Below are 11070 nucleotides of genomic sequence, written 5' to 3'. Positions count from 1 at the left end.
AAAAAGAAAGGATGCAGGGAGAGAGGCAGGGAGAATAGACCACGGAAGGTTTTTAATAGCCCAGAGTCCTTTTCTCAACAGACTCTTAAAGCCATATCAATATGTAGAGAAGATAAGAGGCTGCAGCTCTGACTGGAGTCTTGGAGGAACGAGTCTGGAGCTTGCTCAGCCACCCCCTCACCCTCTGCAGTGCCCCTCATGACACCTCTGTGGGATTCATTTTGGGTGTGAGGTTTACTGCATAAGCAATGGGAACCATGGAGTTCTTTATGAAGAAGTCTGACGTGTTCAACATCTTGTTTTCAGAGGATGGGGCCAGCGTGGCTGTGGCTGCTGGGAGTAGGGATCCTGGCCTCTGTCCTTTGTCAGCCCTTTCCTGCCCATGCAGATAAGAATCTGGGGGTGCCTCAAGCCCCCAGTGACCAGCACTCAGAGCCAGCCCCCGCCCACCGTAAAATCACACCCACCATTACCAACTTTGCTCTGCGTTTGTATAAGCAGCTGGCAGCAGAAACCACAGGAAACATCTTCTTCTCGCCCGTGAGCATCTCTACCACCCTGGCCCTGCTCTCTCTTGGGGCGCAAGCTGACACCCCGACTCAGATCCTGGAGGGCCTCGGCTTCAACCTCACGGAGACCCCAGAGGCCGACGTCCACCGAGGTTTCCAGAGCCTCATCCACACCCTGAACTGGCCCAGCCCCAAACTTGAACTCAAAGTAGGCAGCTCCCTGTTCCTGGACAAGCAGCTGAAACCTCAGCAACACTTTCTGGACACCATCAGAGAGCTGTACGGGGCTTTCGCTTTTTCTGCCAACTTCACGGATTCCGCTACAACTGGGAGGCAGATTAATGACTACGTGAGAAAGCAAACATACGGGCAGGTCGTGGATTGCCTCCAGGAGCTCACACAAGACACGCTCATGGTCCTCCTGAATTACGTCTTCTTCAAAGGTGAGCGCAGGCTCAAGCAGAATTATTGCCACCTGCACCCTCTCCAGCCCTGCCCCTGGAAGGCACTGACCCTGAAGCCTTATAGTGTTCCTTCTGCTAGTTACCATCATATATTTAAATAATGTTCTTATACCATTACTTCTTGATTGATCAATTTTTGGTTTTTCTTGTCATGTTTTTTCTATTCTTTTTTTTTCTAATTTTTTGTTTTTAGTTGTACAGTCAATCTCATTTTTCTATTAATTTACTTTTTAGAAAAATATTTTATTTCCTATTATGTTGTTAACTATTTCAAACATACAGAAATATACTGAGAATAATGTAAAAACCCCCATACACTCCCCCACCAACAGTGAAAAAATATAAACATTTTACCTTTTGCTTCAGATTTTTATTTCATAAGTTTTTTTTTTTTTCTTTGCAGGGGAAGATTCGCCCTAAGCTAACATCTGGTGGCAATCTTCCTCCTTTTTTCTTCCTTTTTCCTCCTTAAAGCCCCTATATACATAGTTGTGGATAGTTGCAAGTTCTTCTGGTTCTTCTGTGTGAGCCACTACCACAGCATGGCTACTGACAGATGAGTGGTGTGGTTCTGCACCTGGGAACTGAACCTGCGCCACCAAAGTGGAGTGCACTGAATTTTAACCTCTAGGCCATCAGGGCTGGCTCTCAGATTTTTATTTTTAAAAAATATGATATTTCAGATAAGTTCAATTTCTTTTTGGTCCTTCTCTGGTCCATTTCCCTCCTTCCATCCCTCCCCAGAGGCAAGCGCTCTCCTAGATTGGTGTGTATCTTCCTCATCCATGTATTCACATCATTAGCACGTTAAGAATGTATCCATAATCATATAGAATACAGTTTATGTGTTTTAAAATTTTACCCAAATGGTATCATACTGTATATATTATTTTGCACTTATGTTTTAGTGTCATTACCACATCTTAGTTTATACAGATAGCTTATTTTGACCATTGCTTTGAACATTTCATACTTTTAGGGTCCATTTCTTTTTACCTCAGTTATTTCCTGAATTGGTATCATATATTTCCATCTGTGTTGCTAGGAAAATGAGCTCCTCCATTTTTAAAAAATTCAAATCCATACTTTATTCAGATTTCCTTAGTTTCTACCTGATGATTTTTGTATTCCAGGATCCCATCCAGCATCCGCATTACATTCAGTCATCCTGTCAATTTAGGTTCCTGTTGGCTGTGACAGTTTCCTAGACTTTCCTTGCTTTTAATGACCTTGACAATTTTGTGGAATAGTGACCAGGTATTTTGTAGAATGTCCCTCAATTGGGATTTGTCTGATGTTTTTCCCATGATTAAGACTGAGGTGATGGAACTTGGGGAGGAAGATCACAGAGGTAAAGTGCCATTCTCATCACATTGTGTCAATGATACAAAGTATCAACATGACTTATCACTGTTGATGTTGACCTTGGTCACCTGACTGAGGTGATGCTTGCCAGATTTATCCCCTATAAAGTTACCCTTTTTCCCCCGTTTCTATACTGTGCTCTTTGGAGGGAATCAATATGTTCATCCCACACTGATGGAGTGGTAAGTTATGCTCCATCTCATTGAGGGAGGAGGATCTATGTAAATTATTTGAAATTCGTCTGCATGAGACATTAGTTTCTTCTCCCACATTTATTTATCCAATCATTTACTTATATAAGTATGGACTCATGGATATTCATTTTATACTTTGGTTTATAATCCAATACTACTTAATTTTCTTGCTCAAAATGTTTCAATATTGGCCATTGGGACCTCTTTCAGTTGGTTTCTGTGTCCCTTTGATATGCCTCCATCATTGCTGATTTTTAGGTGGGGAGGAGCACTTTCTTACTTTCTGGCACTACAAGACACTCCAAGCCCATCTTTTGTATTTCCTGCCCCCAGGAAAACATCTCTTTTTCTCTCTGTGCTGCCAGCTGGGTGATTTCTTCAGTGCCAGCTTCCATTTTACTAATTCTCTCTTAAGCCATGTCTAATCTGTTGTTTAACTCATCCATTGAGTTTTCAATTTCACTGACTATATTTTCATTTTAAGGATTTATATTTTTCTCAAATATACCTATTATTTTGTCATAACCACCTATTCTTTCCTTATGAATTTTATTCCTTTTTTTTAACACTCTTTAAAAAAAGATCTCTTAGATTATTCTATTATCTAGAGATCTTGAACTGTGAATTCTTGGTTTTGTTGCTCCTGCTGATTCTCTCTCAAGAGAGGATTAAAATTTTCAGCTTTGAGCTCATATTCAGTGAAAATTTTGTGTGTTTTTGAGTTTCTTTTGGCCTGTTGTGGAAGTCTCTCTGGGGGACAATTTCACTTTTGCCTCTTGTCTAGTCTTATTGGTTTCACTGGTTCTGTATTAATTTTCAGGTTGGGGAGTTCCTGCACTGAATGAGTAATGAGAACAAAGAATGTAGAGTAGGTGACTCTTTTCCCTATGGCCTTGGAAATGTGGTGACCTGTCCTATCTTGTCTCTGGGCTGCTGGGCAGAGTTTTTCAATCTAAGCTTCCCAGAGGGGGAAGGGATTGCCTTTAATAGCTTCTGACTATTTGAAGAGACCTCAGTTCCAAGTGTGGGCCTGAGTTTCATTTATTTCCCCTGAGAAGACATTAAACACCACCCCTAAGGGCTGTATCTGATTCTGACAATCCATGAGCCAGATGACTTCAGTTCCAAATCAGAAATATGTACTCCTGCTTTTTTTCTGAAAACTTTGCCACTTGTTTTTAAACTCAGTTATTTATTTATTTATTTTTCCATTATTTTATCCATTTTTTTTCTGTTTAAGCAGAAAAATCAGTTTTTTCTGCTTTAATTCAGTCTGAGATGCTGACCAAAAGTCTCAAGGGCCTGAGTCTTAATCATCTTTGATTCTTCAGAGTTTGACATAGCTAAGCATGTTTTAAATGTTTGCTGAATTAACGATTTCAAGTTAAAATTGAGTCTCATGTTTGAGGCCTCTAGGAATGCTATTCATTCATTCATTCATTCATTCATTCAAGAACATATATTAAGCACTCACTATGTCACAAGAACTGTGCTAGCCTCTTGGGGAAATTTATGAATAAGTTAGAGTTTTCCCACCCTTGGGTAGCTCACAACCCCATGTGAGCTGTAAATAAGTAAAAAGGCAATTGCAACTCAGTAGAAAGTGATGCTCTGCTTGAGTAAGTATGGATGCCATGGAACTCTTAAAAGAGACACCAGACTTGGGGAGTGAAGGAAGGCTTCCTGGAAGAGGAGGCATCTAAGCCAAGACATGAAGAATGTGTTGGATTTAGGCAAAGAGGCTGTGGGAGAGGTGGAGAGAAGAGAGTTCAGGTTGAAAAAACAGTATGTGCAAAAATCCAAGGAAAAGACATACCACTGCATTTTCAAGGAACTGAAATGAATTTAGTTTGACTGGAACATAGAATGCAATAAGGGAATGCCTAGGGGGAGCTACAATGGAAAGGTAAGCAGGGGCCATGTTGACTTTATCTAGAGGACCCCAGAATTACCACAAGATCTGAAACAGTGGAGTGACATAATCACATCTATTTGAGAAAGATCAGTCTGGCTACAATTTGGAAAATGGTTTGGAGAGGAGGAAGGGTGGGAGAGCAAAGACAAGTTAGGAGGTTCTTGAAGTGGTCAAATGTTTAGTATCATAGTGGCTCCAAATAAAGTTGTGGCTTTGGAGACAGAATCAGCAAAACTTTGTCATTAATTGGATGTGGGAGGGAGGGGCAGGATGAACCAGCCCCCTCCTCCTGTCTCCAAGACCTGTGCTTTCAGGAGGCCAAGTCAGGAGGCAGTTTGTGGGTGGAGATTATAAGTAGAAAGAGAGGATACTACTGCGACTGCCAGATTCTGCATTTCTCGCTATGTCTTAATGGGTTTTGCATTACATTTTGAATATTAGGGAGTTGGGAAGTAGAGGTGGCCCTTGAGCTTCTCTGTAGAAGGTTGTTGTTGTCTAGAGACAACTTGGCAGTGTTTGCAAAGAACCTGAGCTGTGGAGCCAGAGGCAGGCCCTAATCCCTGCTCTACCACCTAATGGCTCTTCAAATTGGGAATTTTTACATAAATTCACAGAGACTCAGTTTCTCATCTCTGACATGGAGATGATAATACTTGTTTACTATTAATTTTGGTGAAGACTTAAAGAAATAATGCCTTGCACATGGAAGGTCTTTAGTACATAGAAACACCTCTTGGCCTCTTGAAAGTTAAGTTGCTCTGAAATGGAATAAAATCATAGGTCACTGGAGCTCAAACTTTGGTGACTTGCTCTAGTGGCTTAACCAGGCCGAAATCTTGGCCCCCCTGATTCTGTATCCATGCCACTTCCTTGCCTCATACTTAGATATCCAAGAGGAAGTCACCAAACCTTCCTGGCTTAGTGTATGTCTGCCCAGAGTTGCTCTCTTGGAGTGTGTTCTCATGGTTTTGTGTGTTTTGTGTCCTAAGCCAAGTGGAAGCATCCCTTCAATCGCTATCAGAGCCAGAAGCAAGAGAGCTTCTCTGTGGATGAGAGGACCTCTCTACGTGTCCCCATGATGCACCAGAAGGAAATGCACAGGTTCCTCTATGACCAGGAGGTGGCTTGCACTGTCCTCCAGATCGAGTACAGCGGAAATGCCCAGGCCCTGCTGATCCTCCCTGATCCTGGGAAAATGGAGCAGGTGGAGGCGGCTCTACAGCCAGAGACCTTGAGAAAATGGGGCCAGTTGCTCCTGCCCAGGTAAGCATCAGAGCAGAGGACCTTGTTCAAGAATCTGAGCAGGTCTGGATCAACTCCAGTTGCAAGATCCCAACCCCTAGGTTTGGCTCTCCGTCCTGTCCTTCAACCAACTGTGTGATCTTGGGCAATTTTCCTCCCTTTGGGGCCTCAGATTTCCTCAAATGTAAAATGGGGCCATAACAACCACCACGTTGAGTCGTGTGAAGGATTAATCGAGTTAATATGTACGGAGCGCAGAGAGTGGTCCCTGGTGCATGGTAAGTGCTTATTGGGCATTAATCATTCTTATCCTTCTTGGTCTTTCTGGCCAACCTCCTTTCCTCTTGCTTCTCCTTTTCTCCAAATAATAATTCACTACTAGAAGGTAATTAAGTGTAGGCAAAACATCAGGTCAAGGACAATTATTAAGGATAATTATGATTCCCATAATGAGTGAAGGGGGTATAAATTAAAAATTAATAAATAAAATACAAAGTATACTTATGGCTCCCATGGAACAGTGTATATGTTTTAAAAGTGCCTCTTTTTAATTTAAAACATTTCTTAAATTAAATATCAAGAAGAACGTTGTAAAAATCAAAGTGCCAATTTTATGGGATCTCTCTCCTACCCCTGTCTCTCTCGCTCCTTTTCAGTCTGTGGTTTTCTCACAGTAGTTTCAGTCTTTACTGTTTGCCTAGACTCTATTCACCAGCTAACCTCTTCTTGGGGTATATCTTCCTTTGCAGGGTGCTCTGGGATGAAATCTGGCCTTGAGTTCTAATTTTCTATTACTGTATAACAAACCACCCTGAAATGGAAAGGCTTGAATAAACCATCTATTCTCTTCTCGATTCTGTGGGTGGACTGGGCTCAGCCGGGCGGTTCTCACTGGGGGCTCTCCTGAATTGCAGTCAGAGGGTGGCTGGAGCTAAAGCATCGAAGCTCCTTCTCTCAGATGTCTGGTGTCTGGGCTGGATGGCTGACTCAGCTAAGGGCTGAGCAGGCATCTCTCTCTCCGTGCAGTGTCTCCACGAGGCTAGCTTGGGCTTCTGCACAGCAGCTCAGGGTAGTTGCTATTGTTATACGGCAGCTCAGGGCTCCAAGTGGGAGTAGTACAAAAGACAGGAAGTGCAAGCTCCCACTCTCATAAGGCCTGGGCTCAGAAATTAGCACAGTGTCACTTCTGCCATATTCTATTGGTCAAAGCAGTCATAGAACCCACCCAGATTCGAGGGGAGGGGTATAGACCAAACCTCTTGACGGCCACCTTTAGTCCACTCCCACTTGGTAGGCACCAGTCATGCACACGCCCACAGAAGCCTTCTCTCAGCTCCCCGCCGCACTGAGGTTCCAGAGATAGAGAAGGGGTGTTTTGTGTTGGGCAGAGATTCAAGGACCAAATAAAAGAGATACAGGTCAAGAACAGAGGCCAGGATTTAAGGGAGTGTCTCTGTTGTCTAGGAAGCTACATAGCTCTGGTCAGTTTCTGATTCCAGCTCCTTATACTCAAGCTCCCCTGGGTCAGCCTTTCCCTTCCCCCTTCACAGAAAGAAGTACCGTAAAATATTCTAGACTAGTAGATTTTCCCTCAGGGAGGGTCTATTTTGACCTCTCAGTTTGACCCTGAAAAATCAAAACCAACACAAGTTACGTTTCTAAATCTCAGAGGCTCCTAGTGACTGTTTCTAGTATCAGAGAGTTACAGCATCATAGCAGGCATTTGAATGGGCTTTCAGACATGAAAACAAGATTCTACCAGGTCTCCCTCCACTCAGCAGTGAGGAAGGCTAGCTTGCCCAGGGGCATCATGCTCCCTGGTCACTGTTCATTTCTTCAGTTACATTGCTTGAACACCTATTGCGTGTTGGGCTCTCTACCAGACACCCCTCTGCTAGACTCCACTCTAACCCCTTCTATGGCCGGGGCCTGCCCTCCAAGTGCTGCCTGTGGAAACTTTGTCAAGCAGGCCAAGACAGGCCTGTTTTCTGTTTTCCTCATCTGTTTTCTCCTTTTCACTGTTCAACCCCTGACTTCCAACTGCCTCCCACTTCAGCTAGCCGTCTAGACTCTCATGTGGGCCCAGGAGTTAAACTGGCAGTGATTCCCGACCCTGAAATAGAGTCTCTAATCTGAATCCATTAGAAGCAGAAGTTTCCAAGCTGGCTATTAACTAGCCCTAGCAACGGTTAAACAATAACTCTGGAGAATAACCCCAGGAAGAACAGGAGAGATTTGCTCTGGCTCAGAAGAAACTTGTCAACTTAACCCCGGGAATGTGGAAATCCGATGATAAGGGCATGCCAGTAACAGGAGGGAGTGTTATTCTAGTGATTTGTGCCCCATGCTTTACATATGTGATCTCTCATCAGGTCCTCACCACGGCCCTGAAGCTCAGACATGTGACAGATGACGGTGGCTTCTATTAGAGGCTTGCTAGTAGATGGATTTAGAATATAGTCCAGAAGTTGAGCCAGCAGAACTCGCTGATAAATCGAATATGGAGGAGGGAAAATGTTAACAATATTTACCTTATGTGGTCATTGTGTGGATTCAATCAGTTAAACCTTATAAAACATAGCCCAATGTCTGGCGCCTGGAAAGCTCTCCATAAACGTGGTGAAGACGAAGACACACGGCTGTGCCGGGAGTCTTCTCAGATCCACACACGAGATACTCTGTGAGGTGGGAAGAGAAGGACGCTCCGGGTCACGGAATGTTCTGGCACAGCAGGCGGTGTCGTGGGAAGACTGGTTCCCCCTCACTCTGGGAAACACTTCTGCCTCCCAGAGCTCAGGCCGCCCACAGACAGGGCAGCGGCAGCACGTCTAATGACACAGCCCCGCTTCTCTGTCTGATTCCCTCTCTAGCCTACTGGACTTGCATTTGCCAAGGGTTTCAATTTCTGGAACACATGACCTGGAAGAGATACTTCCCCACATTGGTCTCACCAACATTTTCAACATGGACGCTGACTTATCAGGAATCACTGGGCAGCTCAACAAAACCATCTCCAGGGTAAGAGGGTGAATGTGGCTGTCTGTGTGTGGGGGGATCTTTTCTCCTTTGATGTAAAGTGCATTTGGCAGTCGAGTTCCCCTTTCTTCTTCCTACTCTGGTTCTTTCATGATAATCTTTAGGGCTTCTTTTCTGGGCAAGTCCCTTTCCACCTTCCCTCTATAGTCTTCAGAGCAGGGACACAGTCTTAAATAGAGTAGCACACATTCAGGGTCACCCACAGAGCCAGAATTTCCCCAGGTGTGAGACTAGCTCTGTTTTTATTCCTCGCACTTCCTTGTAGGGCAGGCAGTGAAACTCTGTCTTTGTTATAGCTGGAGAGAGCAGTGGGCCTGAATAGGAGGTGTATCTGTCAGCCTCGCTGCAGTAACAAGCAGCCCCCAAATCTCAGTGCCTTATCATAACAAAGGTTCGTGTTCCTGTTACGTGTCAGAGGCACGTCACTGCCACCTGGCTACAGATCTGCTTCACACGTCTTCTTCCTTCCAGGATGTAGGTTAAAGGAGAAGCCCCTACTTGGGACATGCCATTCTCATAGCAAAGGGAAAAAGCAAGAGAAAATGTGCAATGGCCTTTAACACTTCTCCTCACATGTGGCCTTTGTCAAGGCCACTCACGTGCCACTGGCTAAAGCAAGGCCCACAGTCAAGACCGCCATCAATGGAATGGGCCTGTGTTCTCCTCCTGTGGGAGGCATTGCTAGTCATGGGGCATGGGTGAGGATCGAGAACCCTCTAATAGGAAGGGAGCGTTAATATTTGGGGATAATAATGCAATTCTCCACAAGACAGAAGGCACAAAGGCCCTTGTCTGCTTTTCTGTTATCCTTTCTGTTTTAGGGTAGAGTCATTAATCATCATTTGAGTCTTTGCTAGGAATATGCTAAGGAAAGTATTCTATTTTTTATTTGGGAAAGACCAGCTGAGATTTGGAATCTGAAACTAAGACAATAGGGATGTGGTCTTGTGTGTGTGCATGTGTGTGCATGTGTGTATGCACATGTGTGTATGTGTGTGTGTGGGCACGTGCCCACAGTGGAGAGGGTGAACAAGGAAAAGAAATAATGTAGCCTTTTAAAGAATTCCTTTCACAGTGACCTTAACTGATAGATTTATCTCTTCATAGAGCTTTTTAGAATCGATGAGATTGTCAAGGAGAAAGTTTTTCAACTTTTTTTTTAACCCTCAGAATCCTTCTTAAGAAGTTATGTGAGGTTTAAGAAAAAGGAACTCTTCTAACAGAGACCAGCAGAGGGCTTGGCACGTCAGACAAGCTGGTTCCACAGAGCTCCTTTTGAAAACCATTGATTTAGGCCAAGCAAGCCATTTTAAAAGTGAGAAAACCGAGGTGTAGAGAAGGGAAGTGCAGCTCATAGCAGGAAATGACACGTGCCAAGTGCACTAGGGGCTTGAGAACGCTCCTAGAAGGTGCCGTTGGCTTTTTGCAGTGTGATTCATGGTCAGACCCACCTGTCTCCCCATCAAAGAGCAAACGGCACCATCAGGGTGAACCCCCAGGATATGATGGAGGGGGGAGAATAAGAAGAGGAGGGAAATAGAATCTAGAGTTGCTTCCTTGGAAGGTAGAGCCCGTGGGGCCCGAATGGGGTTACTCTTTGCCTCCGTCTCTTTAATGTGCCACCAGGTGGAATCTGTCCCCTCAAAGCACCCTGAGCTGATGCTGTCTCTGCCCCTCTTCTCTCCTTCTAGGTGTCACACAAGGCGGCCGTCGACATGAGTGAGCGGGGAACCGAGGTAGGAGCTGCCTCAGGCCTCCTCTCCCAGCCCCAGGCTCTGAATGCAACATCGGCCCCACATTCCCATTTCAACAGGCCTTTCCTGGTGCTCCTTTGGGAGATGACCACCCAGAGCTTACTCTTCCTGGGAAAAGTTGTCAACCCGGTGGCAGGGTGACCGTGGTGGGAGGCCAGGCGGTGTCTTGTCTCTCCTCAGCTCAAACAAACAGGAAGCCCAGCACCAGCCTGCATCACGGCTGCTGTGAGAACCAGTTAATCAGTGTGCAAAGATGCTAATAAAGTTGATGCTGGGTTACGTGAACACCGAGGAGATGCTTACAAGGGAGGGTCAACACGCAGAGCAGCTGTTAGCCATTCGCTTCACAATCTCCTCAAATCTGGCATCAACTATGGTTAGAAAGTTGAGAATGAGAACAGCCTCATGCTATGGCCTGGGAGACGTCCACCAATGCCACCACCAATGCAGATCTTTCCTGGGTGTCTTTTGAGGTAGCGTCCCAGGACAAGGCACAAAGAACATCAGGAGAAATGAGCAAGTCTCTCTCTTCACAGTGGCCAGTCTTGGCTGTACAGGCAAGCGAGGTCGTCCTAAAATGTCATTGCCCAG

General features: G+C 44.8%; 1 protein-coding gene across 1 annotated transcript; it reads left to right on the top strand.

Moving 5' to 3' along the window:
• Positions 1–309: 309 nt before the first annotated feature.
• LOC131421280 (serpin A11-like) lies at positions 310–10742 on the top strand. The gene is made up of 4 exons (XM_058567954.1): positions 310–952; positions 5437–5710; positions 8560–8707; positions 10417–10742. The coding sequence occupies exons 1-4, from the start codon at positions 310–312 to the stop codon at positions 10618–10620; spliced, it is 1269 nt and encodes a 422-aa protein (XP_058423937.1). The 3' UTR covers positions 10621–10742.
• Positions 10743–11070: the final 328 nt, after the last annotated feature.

Source organism: Diceros bicornis, chromosome 24, assembly GCF_020826845.1.
Source record: "Diceros bicornis minor isolate mBicDic1 chromosome 24, mDicBic1.mat.cur, whole genome shotgun sequence".
NCBI classification, from domain to species: Eukaryota; Metazoa; Chordata; class Mammalia; order Perissodactyla; family Rhinocerotidae; genus Diceros; species Diceros bicornis.
The sequence above is the reverse complement of the archived record's forward strand: the minus strand, read 5'-3'. Positions and strand labels throughout refer to the sequence as shown.